This window comes from Hippopotamus amphibius, chromosome X (genome assembly GCF_030028045.1).
Source record: "Hippopotamus amphibius kiboko isolate mHipAmp2 chromosome X, mHipAmp2.hap2, whole genome shotgun sequence".
NCBI lineage: Eukaryota > Metazoa > Chordata > Mammalia > Artiodactyla > Hippopotamidae > Hippopotamus > Hippopotamus amphibius.
Window position 1 is genome coordinate 66,133,117 of NC_080203.1, and position 15,418 is coordinate 66,148,534.

The 15,418-nt window shown below is 42.7% G+C and overlaps 1 protein-coding gene across 1 annotated transcript; it reads right to left on the reverse strand.

The window, feature by feature from the left end:
• Window positions 1-3,403: 3,403 nt before the first annotated feature.
• On the reverse strand, window positions 3,404-4,495 carry POU3F4 (POU class 3 homeobox 4). Its single transcript, XM_057718850.1, has one exon. It carries the CDS (start codon window positions 4,493-4,495, stop codon window positions 3,404-3,406), a length of 1,092 nt encoding a protein of 363 aa, XP_057574833.1.
• Between the last annotated feature and the right edge of the window lie 10,923 nt (window positions 4,496-15,418).

Below are 15,418 nucleotides of genomic sequence, written 5' to 3' on the forward strand. Positions count from 1 at the left end.
AATTATTCCTCAGCCATCACTAAGGTAATTGTCCCTTATTTTATTTAGGTTCTTGTGATAAAATAATAGAGGTGAAATGGTATATAGGAGTGGGAAGAAAAGTAATACATCAAACTTTTACTTCAAATGTCCCCAAACTCAGATAGAAATGGACAGAATTCAGCCTTATTGGGCAACACTATGTGGATAAAAGTTTACCCAAGTTTACGGGCCTTTGGGAGAGCCTTAGAAGGAGAGCACTTCCCTTTGCATATAGTCATCTTTCCATTCCTCATCAGGGGAATGGGGGCTCACCTATCAGAAGGGCACTGGGTGGGAATGGGGAAGAAGAGGAAGGGGGGTGGTTTCAGCTAGGTGAGATGAAAGCCTCAGAGAAGATCTGGGTCCAGTTTCAGGAGGCGCAGTTCCAGAGAGTGTCTATCTGCTGGACTAGAGAGAGATACACTCCTTTTGCAAGCCTTAAATAAGATTTCACCTCCTGAAATGAACACCCTGCCCCACCAGCCTTCCCCAACATTGGAGATGTGTTTTGCATGATCGCGGGTGTGATAACAGGCCATGCTGTGTGAGTGTATGAAAAGCCAAAGGTTAGTGAGAGAAAATCAAAAATTAAAACAATGACTAATGATTTCTAACCTGAAGCAAAGCAGATGTGATGCTCACCGGGAACCTGCCTCTGTTTAAACGCTTCACTTCACACACCACACAGTAAAGCCAGGAGAAGACAGATTTTTTTTTTTTTTTTGGAAAAATGTTTTATTTAAACCTTTTTAATCTTTTACAACAATAAAATATTGCGTCAATATAAACCCCTTGACTAAAACTGTTCACATCAAATATTACAGCGAATTATTTTCTTTTTGACACCCAACTCATCTTTGAAAGAGTTTCCTTTTAAACACAATGCAGAATTTATTGAAAATAAATAATTGCTGGAAAATGCAATAGGCAATTTGAATAAAATAGTTGAAAAAGCAACTCTTAATGAAAATAGCGTTTATTATACATCGGTTACTAAATGAATAAACTAAATGATCTTTCTTTAAATTAATAACTTCAAAAACGTTTTATACAAAACTGTACAATTATAAAGTTGGCAGAAATATTTGGGTTAACTCAGGTTTGAACCACAGCGTTTAACTGCAAAGAAGAAAAAAAATCGAAACAAAGAAAATTCTAATAGTTGTAAAACATGAACTCCCTGTGGGGGGAAAAAATCCCAGAACTAAAACCCAACTACCAACAGAATGCAGAAGCTTGGGGGGTGGGGGGAAAGAGTCCGGATTTGAATTAACACAGGTTCTTCGACCTGCAGCTGGGGGAGACACAGTGTGGTGGATCAGGACCCTGGCAGCCCTTACTAGCGCATCCTCTAAAACGGGCCATAGGCTTTCAGGTCCTTATAGGTAGTTTGAAGCTTTGTCTACCACAGCTGCATCTGGAGGTCGGTCCAGGCGGCCGGCCCGGGTTTATGGAGCCCCCAGCCATGTCTGGAGAACAGCGGCTTGGTGTTTGGGTGCACGTCCGGTCCAGCAATGTGTGCTCCTTTGGGAATGAGGTGCGCCTCTGGACCTGGCATGTGGACAGGAGAGCTAGCAGTAAAGCCACAGCAACTGCATAATTTTTGGATCTCTACACAGCCTAGCGAGATTTTTTTGTAGGTTTTTTTTTTTTTTTTGTAAATAGTAATACGAGACACACAGCTATCTACACACACACGTTTGCACGCGCACGCACATACACACACACACACACAGAGACACATACACGCAGTGAGATATGAAAAGAAGAAGAGGAAAAAACCCAGCCGCCCGGGCGCTCGCTAGCTAGCTCATTCTTCGCCGTGGGCTTCCACCAGCTGCGCTTGCTGGAGGCGCGGAGATAGCTCCCCTTCAGCCCACTCAGAGACAGCGGTATATACAGGAGAGAGGAGGTGGTACGCGGCTAGATCAGAATCCCTGTGACCTTTGCCAATCATTTCATTGTCCTTCTGCACAGAGCAGAGAACGCCGGTCCACCACCCCCTCGCCATCCCTCCCGGAGGGTTTCTCACTCACGGAACAGGCGGTAAACTGGAGGTGAAACGAACTGGAAAGCGTTGACCCAGTCTGTCGCCAGCGTCTCCGGGTCGGGTCGTCTTCTCCAGCTAAAGCAATCGCTTGTGAAGGCAAAGTCCTTCCCCTAGAAGGGCCAAGATGGGATCGCGCTGGCAGATGGCCTGGCAAGGTGCGGGGCGAGTGGGAAGCTCCGAGTGCAGGCATTCCGACTTCGGGAGGTGAGGAGCACTCTCTGCTCCTCAGGTTGACTTCTTTCGCCAGGCGCGGCTGCAGAATCCTTCTAGGGCACCCAGATGCGCTATGGAAGCCTGTGGAGGCTCCATAGTTAAGGGAAAGAGGGCAGAAAGCTTCGAAATCGCCCCTCCTCCTTCGCGCTAGTTTGCAAACAGAATCGGCTGCCTATTCTGCCTACCCTAGGCACTCCGCCCCCCGGGGAAAAAAAATATGTATGTATGTATATATATATGTATGTGTGTGTGTGTGTGTGTGTGTGTGTGTATACACACACACACATATGTATGTATCTCCAATATCATCAATAACTCTCTCCACTGTATCCTCTCTTCTCCATCCAGATTTGGGATAGGGGATCGTGGATGGGTAGGCATCTCTCCCCCCATCCTTTTCCAAGCAATTAAAAAACCATCAGCTCAATGAAGGAATAATAATAGCAATAATAATATGGAGTGGTCGATTAGATACAAATTATCTCACAAATATTGTGTACAGCTTGTAGTAAAACACCGCAGACATTTAGAAATGCTATAGAAGTTTTAAAAAAATGCAAAACTAGTCTATTGTAAAACAGATTTCACCTGAAATACAGCTGCTATAACCAAGGCGCTGAAAGGTTATTCAGAGGCACACATCTGTCTTCCCACCTCCCTCTCCCATCCCTACCCCGCCCCCAAGTTACCCCACTCCTTTCTCTTCCTAGAGAGGAGCGACCAAAAACAAAACAAAACAAAAACATCAACAAAAAACCTTACTCAAAGTAAACAATATATATTGATCAGCAAAAAGGTTGCAGGGAACTGTTGCCTGGCGCAGGGGATATGAGGTCCCCGCCTGGACCGCTTAATGCAACTGTGTATCCGCGTTGAGAAGCCTGAATGCGAGTGTGTGTTTCCTTTCTTAATATGTTTGAATCCCCGTTTTTGTTTTTTTTTTTTTTGTTTGTTTGTTTTTTATAAAAGGGTGGGGGGAGAAAGAACGAACAACAGAAAAAGAGAGACAGAGCTAAAAAAAACATCGATAATAAAGCTGGAGTAAAAGGAAGAGAGTGGAAGAGATAGAGAAATCCGCGCTGCTCCCAGTGCGGCTGGCCGCTTCCTCGCTTCCTGTGGTCAGAGATCGTGGCAGGACGTGTCCGTTTTCACCGTGTGCGTGTGCGAATAAACCTCATGTGGCTGCTGATCCCCTGGTGGAGTCATTCTCTTCTCTTTCTGTCTTCGATTACAGAACCAGACACGCACCACTTCTTTCTCCAACTGGAGGCTGTCTGCCAGCGAGGAAATCTCCTGCGCAGCAGGCTTGGGACACTTGAGGAAATGCGTCTCCAGTACGCCCTTGACACTCACCTCTATAGAGGTTCGCTTCTTGCGCTTCCGACCCTGCGCCGCGATCTTGTCAATGCTGGTCGGACTCCCTGTGGAAGAATCAGCCTCCTCCAGCCACTTGTTCAGCAGCGGCTTCAGCTTGCACATGTTCTTGAAGCTCAACTGTAAGGCCTCGAATCTGCAGATGGTGGTCTGCGAGAACACGTTGCCGTACAGTGTGCCCAGCGCCAGCCCCACGTCAGCCTGCGTGAAGCCCAACTTGATTCTTCTTTGTTTGAACTGTTTGGCGAACTGTTCCAACTCATCCGAGGTTGGTGTCTCCTCGTCCGAGTGGTCCTGGCAGTGGTGCGAACCTAGGTCGCCATGGTCTGTGGGTTCCCGGAGCACTGGGTGTAAGCTCTGAGCTGAGGCAGAGGCCGGCGGTGGAGTGAGCCCCCCGTGCTCCAGCATGCCGCTCACCGTGAATCCCGGCTGCGAGTACACGTTAAGGGGTTGGCTGCTCGACGTGATGGACGGATTAGGAGCCGGACTCGCCCCCCAGGCATTTGGGTGGTTCGTATGCGGAGAGTGGTGGGCGACGTGCGGCGAGCGGTGATGGATGATAGCGCCCAACTGTAGGTCTTCGCGCCCAGGCTTCACATCTTGCTGTTCCAGGGGGCTGGAGGCCAGTGCGGAGGACCATGGGCCTCCATCGCTCAGACTGGTCACCCAATGATGCCCGAGAGGATGCCCATTGCTAGGAACTCCCTGCAAGTAATCACTTTGGAGAAGTTTCTGAGGGTTTCGGAAAGGACTCCCCTGCTGCATGCCCGCAGAGTCCGCATGGACCAGAGAGCTGGAACTAAGAATGCTGTAGGGATTCGAGGCAGCTGTGGCCATGGTCGGTGAGGATCCCCTACTAGCTATAATGTGGCAAAGGGAGCAGCTTCAGCCTTTGACATCTATGGTGCGGAGGAGCCAAAGCCGCGAGAGCGAGTTACCAGCACCCGCCGAGGCCAATTGCAGCGCGTGTCGGCCTGGCCTTCCGCGGACTCGGCCAATGGCGGCTCGGGAGGCCGGGCTAGCTTTCCAAATTAGGCTAGCGAAGCTCGAGAGTCTCTGTGAGACCCAAGCAGGAAGTAAATCAATCTTTCGGCTCCATTGGCTGCCTAGTGCTGAGTGGCAGGAGCTCATTTGGTTAACCCTTCCCCCCACCTCCCACCACTCGGACTTCGCGGATGTTTGTAGAGGAGGGGGGAGGATGAAAGGGATGTGCGTTCGTGTGTGTGTGTGTGTGTGTGTGTGTGTGTGTGTGTGTGTGTGTGTGTGTCGGGGGGGGGTAAAGGATGGGGGTGAGGCGGCAGACTGGTTTTAGAACTCTTTTTTAGGTCATTTAGATTAACCTAAATAAAGAATATTAAGAAAACAATATAACCAGTTTAAATGTCATCTAGATTTTAGCGGATAGGGATTTTCCTCAGATTAATTTGGCGTTCCGGGTTAGTTGTGTGCTGGGGAGTGCAAAACAAAATCCCACTGCAAACGTTGAGCAAAGGAACGTCTCCGATAGGACCCTAAATCTGTAAGACTGAAGCCCATGGTTTCAATAAGAGCTGTTTCAATTTGTTTAATTTCATTTTATCATTCATAAGAAACTCGATACTAAGGTCAGAAAGAATCTAAGAAAAAGATGTCCAGATTTTTCTGAAAAAAAAAAAATGATTTAGGGCATGGAGCACCGGAAAATTCTGAGAAAGTATTGTAAAATCGAATGTGATACTGGCAAAATTCAGTTATTTTGAAGTTTGCCTCCCAATTCAGTTGGTTAATTGGTAGACTTGCTTTTTTTTTTTTTTTTAACTGCTCTGTGTCAGCTCCCATCAGAGGTCCCACAGATTTTGTCAGGGGCAACTCTTGCTGAAGTGGGTAACCCTCCTATACACTCACCCCAGACACTCAGCGAACCCACTCCCAGTAGGTACACAAGAGAAGGTTCATGACTACCTGCGCCCAGTGTTGTTCCCTAGGAAAATTGTTTTTAACTCACACTTCTTCAACCCAACTCCAATCCCGCGTAAATTGAAGAAGAAAATGGGAATCATTTAGTGTGCCCTGGAAATTCAGAGAGAGAGAGAGAGAAGAAAGAGGGAGAGAGAGAAGAGAAAGGGAGAGAGAGGGCGAGAGAAGGCGAGAGAGGGATGGCTGTCGGCCGTCTGGCATCAAGTACCGCCTCCCCCAACCCCCCTCCGCCCTCCCCCCCTCAACATCCCCCCCCCCCCGCCATTCCCATTAAGCTTGAATTTACTTTCAGTTTGGGAAGAAGGGGCTGTTTTTACATTTTCGTTAGAGGAAAATAGAGCAAAAACTTGTATTCCGCCTAAGCTTTTATAAATTAGGGAAGGACAAGTCTATGTGCTCCACAGCCCCTTGCAAAGGCGTTGATTATAAGCAGAGTGGGTGATGGGTGAAATGCAAAGATTTTAGATTTGCTCTAGCTGGGAAAAAGCAACATCGGATACCTAGCACGGTCTCTGAAGTTAAAAAATAACCTTTCATTGCATAATTTTGGAGCTAACCTAGTTGCATAATTATATTTGCACTTACAGAAGACGGCATCAGAGTTCCCTTATTGGTTTAAAATTCCATTAAATATATTGCAAGAGCTCCTAGGTTAAGCTTGATTTAAATTTGCATACATTTTCATATATTTAGCAGAAATAAAAGAAGGCTTGCAGCTACCAGAAAGTCATTAAGGCATTAGTTTCTCTAAGAAGACAGATCTGAAGAAAATGCAAGAAAATGAGAAAAAAATAAAAACAAGGTGAGCTTATTCTGCCATCCCTTTATATAGCTAAAGAGCATATATTTCCTGTGAAATGAGTAATTTCTTATGAGAGCACAGAGCAGCAAGAGCTTATGTTGGTAAATATAAACTGTGTCTATTATGCAGGAAAGCCTGGCATCTGGTTGAGATCTATTTCTTTCTCTCTCTTAAAAAAAAAGGATAAACACTTAGTAATTATTGGCAGAGAGGATCATTTGCCATCCTCCCCCCTCCTCCTTCTCCCTCATTGAAATTGTGCTTTCATTTGCTGCTGTCCTATTGTAAAGGTTTATCTGATTTTAACCTGGAAATTGATTTTTCCTCTCTCCCTTCCCTTCCCTCCCCTTCCTTCCATTCCCCTCCCCTCCCCTTCCCTTCCCTTCACTTTCCCTTCTCTTCCTTTCCCTACCCTCCTCTACCTTCCCCTCCTCTCCTCTCCTCTAGTCCCTTCTCCTCTCCTCTCCTCTTTTCTTTCTGCCCAGGAATGTCCTTTCTTTACTGCCAGCTGTGTGTATCTTCCTTTGCAAGAATGCAATCTCATTTGTGCCTGAACTTTTGTTTCATGAAGAAAAAAATAAGTTGTTAAAATTAAACAAAAATAAAAGTTTTCAGGCACTCTTAGACTGCCTGTTCAAGGATCAATTTGCCAGTCCCGGTCAGGTCAGTTTAGAAGTCAGAGGGAACACACTGAAGAAACTATAGGAGCAAAAAGATCATGATCATTGCCATGTTGTTGTTGGTGAGTGGGTTCCCCACCACCACCATTGCAGCTGCCTTTGGGTGAAAGAGTTGCTAATCTTAGCCTGGCCATTCAGGGAGTTAAGGCAATTATCAATTGATAAGATTTTTACATGAAGAAGAAGGGGGTCCTCTTCCAATTCTGCCTTGCCTGATTTCTTAAAATCAACCTTCTTCTTGCCTGTGGCTTCTGCTCTGGGCGAAGAGGTTTGACCAGCTGCGCAAAAGTGGTTCAGACCTTTTGCCCAAAGACAGTTGGAGGGGGGAGGGTGTCGAGGAGGGGCATCTGCACCCAGTGACAGGCTTTTCCACACCGTTGCTTTGCAGTCTTTTAATGTAAGAATAGCTTCTGTCAGGAACAAAAAACGATGTTAGTCATCTTTTTTCTTTCCATTATTTCCTTTCCTTTTTCTTTCTTACTCCTTTCCTCCTTTCTTTCTTTCTTTCTTTTTTTTCTTTCCTTTTTTCTTTCTTTCTTTTTCTTTCTTCTTTCGTTTTAATAATTAGTTCCCATGAATATAGATACTGCCTATTGAATTCAGGTGGAATCATGTCCTTTAGCGGCTGAGATCAAATCTCTTGCATGTAAGGTGCTTTGTTTTTGAAGAAAATATCTGCATATAGTCATATCTTCTTGCTGTTCTAGCTAATCTACTGGAGAGGTTTGCTTCACCCTCTCCTGTCAGTCTAACTTCCCAAGTGTAACAGATGCCGCTCTCAAGCGCTCCTTTCTGCAGCTTCTCTTTATTCAGCCTTGCATATTTCTCCCCATGATCTGGGTTTCCATAGAGAGAGGAATAAAAGGGGGGACCATGGTCACAAATCCCCTGCCCCATGCAAAAGAAAAGAGCCTCATTCAATAGACGACCCTGTCTGGACATAGGAGAAAAATAAGTCCATGTGAAGCTACTGTTGCAAAGAGCTGGTAACTTATTTTTCATAGACTGCATTTTGCCTTAAACTCAAAAGTTACCATTGGTAAACCTGCTCTCTTGGGTAGCTGGGCTAAATACACAGCTTGGTGTTCTCCTCACTGAGATCTTGAAGTCCACTGCCAGATCCTCAGATCTGATTTACTCCACCCCCTCCAGAGCTATGGTTTGAATATTATAATAGCTGTTGAATCCTGCCTGGCTGGGGTGGCTAAAAGTTGTACTGGAGAGGAGCCAGACTTAGAATTGGAGGAACTGTAATTTTAGCAAGTCTACACACCTATCTCCAGCAAGGCAACACAGGTTTTGATTATCATGTCTGGCCAGCACACAGCACCAACTTCATTCCTCCTATGTTGCCTTCACACCCCAAGTCGCTACACTACCCTACCCTACTCATCAGTTTGCCCGGTTTCTAAGAGGGCAATTCAGTTAATTTCCAAAAGCAAGTTAGATCAGCTTGATTTACTTGTAGTCATTTATGTGTAACCTGAGGGTTCATAGTGGCTTTCCTCCCTCAAAAGATTTAAAGATATAAAACAACTTCTGAAAGTCTTCACAGACTCTACACCCCCCCCCCCTTCCCTTTCGAAGCAAAGAAGGACTCACAAAAGAAATTAAGCAGATTAATGTAGTTCAGGTCGCCTGCGCCTGTGGAAGCACCCGATCGTGGTCGCAGCTGGGCAGCCTGTGCCCAGGCTGGTTCAGAAAGTGTGCCGACCATGGAGATTATGCTGCTTTTAGATTTCATACTTGAGTGTAGATTACGAAGTGTTCTCATTATCCGTACAAATTGGAAGAGGGGGAGACCGTCTGGGGCTGGGGCTGGCGGGGGTCGAGGAGGGAGTTAAGGAAATAAGACCAAACGACCAGATTTGAATGTGTATAATGTAGCATGAAGCTCCAGACTGTAGGACATGGCACATAGGTGTGACCTCAAAATTGAAAACTTCACCTTCAATACAAGTTCACTTTGGAAGCAGGACGAGTTACATTGGGCTTGGTGGGGACAAGTACACATTATCTTTTTATAACCAGGAAGCTCATGAGTGAAGGGAAACATTTGAACAGCCTCTGAAAGGAACAGAGAAAGAAACCTTTCCCTGATGTCTGTATACTGAGCTCATGAGATATTCTTGGTGTGAGACACAGCTGCCCTACAAAATGCCAGTCTACTGTAGCTGCTATTATAATTGTTGTTGTTGTTGTTGTTCTTAAATCCTTCTTCTTCTTCTTCTTCTTCTTCTTCTTCTTGGCAAACTGCATGGGGGAAGGTAAGGGACTTTTAATATTCCAAGCAAAAATTTTAAAAAACCTAGGTGGCATTAGCAGACATTAGCCAATACTGATTCAAGTTCAATTAGTTCATTTTTCAAAGATCTCCGTTGGCTTTCCTTGATCGTGAAGAAAAGGATATTTAGAGAAAAGGGGAGAGAGAGGAGTGACAGCACAAAGCAAATGCTGCAGCATAAACAGGGTTGTTTATAAAATAAAATATTCATCATGAAAAATGTAATACAAATACCACAATCTTTGAGGACACTAGTCATTTGCTAGCAAAATCCACTGTCAGTGGGGAAGTGCTGAGGCATTGTGTGGCTGGGGCCTCGACAGGCGGTTAGAGGATAGGGACAATAGAGACTCTCACTGCGAAGGGAAAGGACGCTGGCTCCTACCCTGCACCTGGGTAGGCAAGGTCGAGTTGATCCGTCTCAGTTTCTCTTCCGAGTTTACTTCTTCCCTTGCCATTGCTTGATCTTACAGGGTCCCAGGGAAAGAACTCTACAGAGACAGAGCTATTGTGCAGCATTCTACGTGGCTATCATTTTTCAGGGTTTCGAGATTTAGGGTTTCTAAAAATCATCGTGGTCATTTGCCAGTCGCTGTTTTCCTTTTTCCTTTTTTTTTTTTTTTTGCATTACAGATAGAGACTAGTTTCTAGGAATCCAGTTAACTGTTTTACAAAATACAGACCCCATGAGGAATTACCTCTTTCTGTGTGTATGTCTCTCCCTTTCTCTCTGTCTGTCTCTGTCTCTTCTCTCTTTTTATAATGGAGTAGCAGAATATTTATAAATTTAAATAGCGGTGGTGATTTTTATTTTTACTTTGACTTTTTTCCTTAAAATCAGAGGTGGTGGGAGCATTTAAAGATGAGAAAAAATAGTTCCAGCTGCATAATTGATCAGAGGGCTTGTAGAGATGATTTATTACTTTAAACTCTGCAGATCTGTATTCCAGGCATCAATAAGTCCACCTAGTAGAACATTACACGCTGTTTATAAATCACTTTCTTAGTTAATAGAGCCGCCCCAAATTGCAGTTCACTCCTTCTTCATGGACGGATTAAGGTTTAACATGCAAAATTGTAAGAATGCTGGGGCTTCATTTATAACTGAGCTCGTGTTTTCCCTGCACTCGCGTTCTCTGTCTCCCTTTCTTAGTGAATAGCACTTGTCTGAAATGGCTAGCATTCTGCGTCCCCATGCGGTGATGGGACTACGCGAAACTTGATTACGGATCGAAATATGAGCTCCTTCTAGGAAAAGACTTTTAGTAAGTAATCAGCTGAGTATTCGAGGCTCACGTTACTATTTTTAGGTCCCATGGTAGGCAAGAATCTATGTCATATTTGAAAATAAGCAAACGACCATATTTAACCCGCTATCATTATTCAGAAATTTTGATTATTTTTTTCCCAGAGAGATTGGGTAGGGAAGCAGGCTGACGATTATGAGAAAAATGTATTAAAAAGTATTTTAAAATCAACTTTTATATATCAAATATAAATACATAATTGATATGTGTGAGAGAGAGAAGTCTTTGGGGAATATTCCACTTTGCAAGGACATTTGGGGAACCCATTTTTTAACAAGAATATAGGTGATTCCTCTGTTGTGATTATTGTTCTAGTTCTGGTGGGAGGGGTGTTGGCTTCCAGAGTGCCCTTAAAAATCTCCATATTCTGTGACTTTTCTTTGGGCCGCTTCTCTTGTGCTTTGCCCCACTCTCCTTTGGAGGAATCAATTTGACTTGCCTGCTTGGAGGATGGTCTATTTGATCTGGTATTTCAGTTTCCAGCTGCTTGTGGATGCATGCCATAGTGTGTGTGTGTGTGTGTGTGTGTGTGTACATTTTATATGCAAGAAATTTTTGGAGTCTCTTTTCAATGCACAAGTGATCAGGCGGTCAGCTAAAGAACTCAGCCTCCAACCAGGTCTTTTCTCTTGGTGGGTCTGCTCCCCTAACCACCAGTCCACAGCTAGCTCTCTCTCAATTCTGGTGTTGCTAGGAACCCAAGTCCCTTAGCTCCAACCTGCAGAAAGTCAGAGCCAGAGGGAATCAAAGAGCAGTCCCAAAGTCCTGTACATGATCATGGTGGGAAGGGGAGTGATCTGGGCAGCAACAGTATCCCTAACCTCTGGGGTAGCCTGGCTAAGGTGCTTGGATGAAGCTAAGTGGCTTGACCTGATTTAGCCTCTGAGATACATCCTTTATAGAGGTGGTTGGCAAGGACAGGGGTGGGGGCATTCAAATGAGAGATTCCCTGTTAAGATAACTCAGTGGATGAGAATGCCTTGGGCTGAATGGATCCTATTCAGACAACTGAGCAGCCAGCGAGAGGGGCTTATTTTGCCAGCCACCTGGCATTCACTGTCCTGCTCTCCCCAAACTCTCATCCTCTATTTGGATCAGGTTCCAAAGGATGGAGGCAGCTGAATTTCTCAGGTTGGAAGTAGAGGGAGGTAGCCGGGATCTAGAAGAGCCTGCGCCAAGGCAGCTGTGTGAGCTGTGGGAGCCTGGGGGCTAGCCAGCAGTTAATTTTTTGGATCCCCTAGATGCAGGCTGAGCATCCTTGTCCCTTAGTAGCCATAGTTCCTTGCCCTGTGGGCCCCTTAAACATTTCTAAGCCCAATGTCTCCCTCTCTAGGCCTGCACAAATGTAAGATGATTAAGGTAACCCTTTCTTGGGAGGCAAGACCCAGCCCCTTTACTGCCAAACACTTTATATTATCACAATTCTGCCTCAGTGACACTCTTCCTTAGGGGAGTGCTTAGGAGAGCAGTGACCCCATGATTCTTCTTGTGTGCGTATGCATTGGGGGTGATAGTCACCCTAAATATTTTATCCAGGCACTAAGATGTTAACTCAGATCGCATTGAGGACAGCAGAGTTTAAACCTCCCTAATCCTCTTTAAAAAGAACAAATTTCCTGTTTTAACTATTGACAGGAGCAAGAGAAACCTTAGGCTTCTAAGGAAACACACAGGGCAATTTAAATATCAACACTCATTTTTTTTATTTTACATCCTAAATATTCCTCTTAACTTAAATAATAGTGAGAATGAGGCTCTCTCATTTCCCCCACCTACCCTCCTCTTACTACTTATACTTTTGGAGAGAGATTGGGGTTCTTGTTTGCAGTTAAACTACAATTCAATCACATCTGTTCTCATCTTTACCTTTCAATGCAGTATTTCCTCAGGTGCTTGATGTAAACATTAGATATGCACTCTGCGTTAAATGGTTCACATACACCTTTGTGTGTGTGTGTGAGTGTGTGTGTGTGTGTGTGTGAGAGAGAGAGAGAGAGAGAGAGAGAGAGCGAGAAAGAGAGTGAGAGAGTGTGTGTTTACATGGCTAAACTTTGCATATGAAGAACAAACTTATTTGAGTGTAAATTGCCTTGAAAAATGATCTAAACTGTGTCTCTGTGTATGGATCTCAGCTTTGCAGAAGCTGAGTCTTGAACTGTGAAAGTTTGGCTTTCTTTTAACTGCTAGTTGACAGCTTTGTAAATAACAAATTTGTCCTATACAAACACCCACATTTGTGACAGAGAAGCATTTCAGTCCTCCCCCCATCTTTGCCCCTCAATGTAGAAGAACTGCATTTTCAAACATATTCTGTTATGTTTTCAATATTATTGAGGAGTCTGAAAAGTTTTCTAAAGAGGAGGAAAATATGTCACAGGACACAAATAGAAACACTTCAGGAAAGATATGATTTTTTTCAAGATTTTACTACTAAAAATAGAAAGACACCAAGTTTTCTAAAAACACTTCTGGTGAGATGATGTCTTGCATTATAAATATATTTATTCTTCCCTTTTCATGTCTTTAGAGCAAGCCTCATCCAAGACAACTGGATTTAAAAATCTATTTAATTATCCATCCTATCATATTTTAAAAGGTGTGATATCTGTACATGCTATGAAAGGAAATCAGAATACAGTTACTGGAAAATGTGGGAGATGTAGAACAATACAATGAAGTTTAGAGTAGAAAGAAGTGTTCTTAACTTTTTAGTAGCGTTTAAGCATTCTTTATAAACTCTTCCAAATACTTGTTTGGAAATAAAATTATCTCTGCCATGTACAACATATCAGAAACCACTGTGCCTTCATTGGATAATGCTTACTTTTGTAGGTGATTATTGAAAGTAAATAATGATCGTAAATAAGCTGCCTCTGATGAATGATGAAGGTTCGCTGAGAAAGATATATTAAAGTGCTCCTAGCTTACATACTTCTAGCTGGACACTTTGTTTTCAAATGTGTTGGAGTAGTTCTGATTTGGTGGATCTGCAAACTGCTTTGAAATGACTAGTAGTGTATAAGTAGATTGCAAGTAAACCTAGTGAATTGAGATCATTCTCTATCAGTTTAATTTATGTTTTATAGTTAGTTTAGCATTCTGATTTGATTGCCTTAGTAATGTGAATTGCCTACAGCTGCTGATGATACAGCTTTAATTCTGTTTTAAAGGTCATGTAAACATGTGCCTGTAGCATAAGGAATGCAAATTCAATTCCCTTTTAATGTTTCCTCACATTTACTTCACAGCCTTCACCTAGAAAATTAGCAGGAGTTAATATAAAACTATTTTAATGTTATGATTTCATTAAGATCCTTTTTCAGTGTTTTACTTTTCCCTTTGCAGGATAAAAAAGTCTTCCTCTGCTTTGCAGTGCATAGCTCATGCAACATACATCACTCATACTGGAGGCAGAAAGATATTTCTATTAAGATCTTTTCACTTTTCCAATGCCTCTTACTAATAAAGAGCTGAAAACTTCATTTCAGTCTCTCTGTAGCTGCGGGTAAAAAGCACGCAAAACAAACTAGATAATCTAACTGCATTTTAGGTTGCAGCGGAGAGAGTCAGAATATTGTGTACATGTTTACGAGCCTCTAGTCACAAGCAGTTTTACAATATGAACATATGATCAAAAATGAACTGTGGAAAGCATATTATCAAGAAGAAAAAACATTTAAAATAAAATTGACACAGAGAAGAATGCATTAGTTGTTCAAAATTAATATAAAAAGCATACAAAGTATGGCTTCAAACTTCTATGACTTAAATATTGGTTGTTATGCACAGTTATTCTTTACACTGCCTTTTAAAATATATTAAGACCTTGAGATTAATGCAAAATTATGCCAATATATTACATTAAAACTTTTTAAAATGTGCTTTAAGAAATCGGATAAATCTTTATAAACCAGGCAATTGTTAGTGTTGAGATAGCCATGTGGGGTTGAGAGCAGTGAGGATGTAAACATACAGGTTGAAATAAAGTGGAAATCTTAAAGCTTGTGGTGATGCCATTGTGCTCTTTAGTTATATCTCTGTTCATATATCTCTAAACTAAAACTTGTTCACACTGAAATTAAGCTGGAGATAATGTTTTCAAACATCTTTCTCCCTAAGTTGAATTGGCCAATTGATGGAAGTGTTAAAAAATAAAATAGAAAATATATATACATCAATTGATTTGTTAGCATATTTTTAGTATAACAAAAATAAAAATAAAAAATGCATAAGTGAAGCCTGAATGTCATCAGTCTCAAATGCAGTTTCATTTGCTGTTGAGAAACAATGATTCAAAAGTTTGGAATTCAGATTTGGAAGAAGACTGCAGTTCCACTGTAGGAAATGTTTTGTCCTGTGTTCATGTTTTAAAATTGAGTGCTACTCACCACAGGTAAATAATCACGAATGCCCATGGTGGAATTGAGCTATGGGCGTGAAAATCTTAGGTGCTGATCTAAGTGCTTGATGTTTTAAAATTTTGCTTCTAGTTTTCAGCTTACACTTCTCAAGCACTTCCTTTTATATTTTTCCTTTTATATTTTTCCTTTTTTCCTAGTAGCAGGGAACTCAACATACAAAGTTTATATTTAAAGCCTGGAAAAATTGCTACATATTCATTAATACTTTGGACTTTAACAATATAATACTGCAGAGACAGCTAATGGTGATAAAAATCAGTATGAAAGTAGACTCTACTTTCTGTGATTTGACCTTCCGGCTGTATGTCAG

Coding starts and splice junctions, on each gene's coding strand:
- POU3F4 (XM_057718850.1), bottom strand. CDS start 4,495: ATGGCCACAGCTGCCTCGAATCCCTACAGCATTCTTAGTTCCAGCTCT.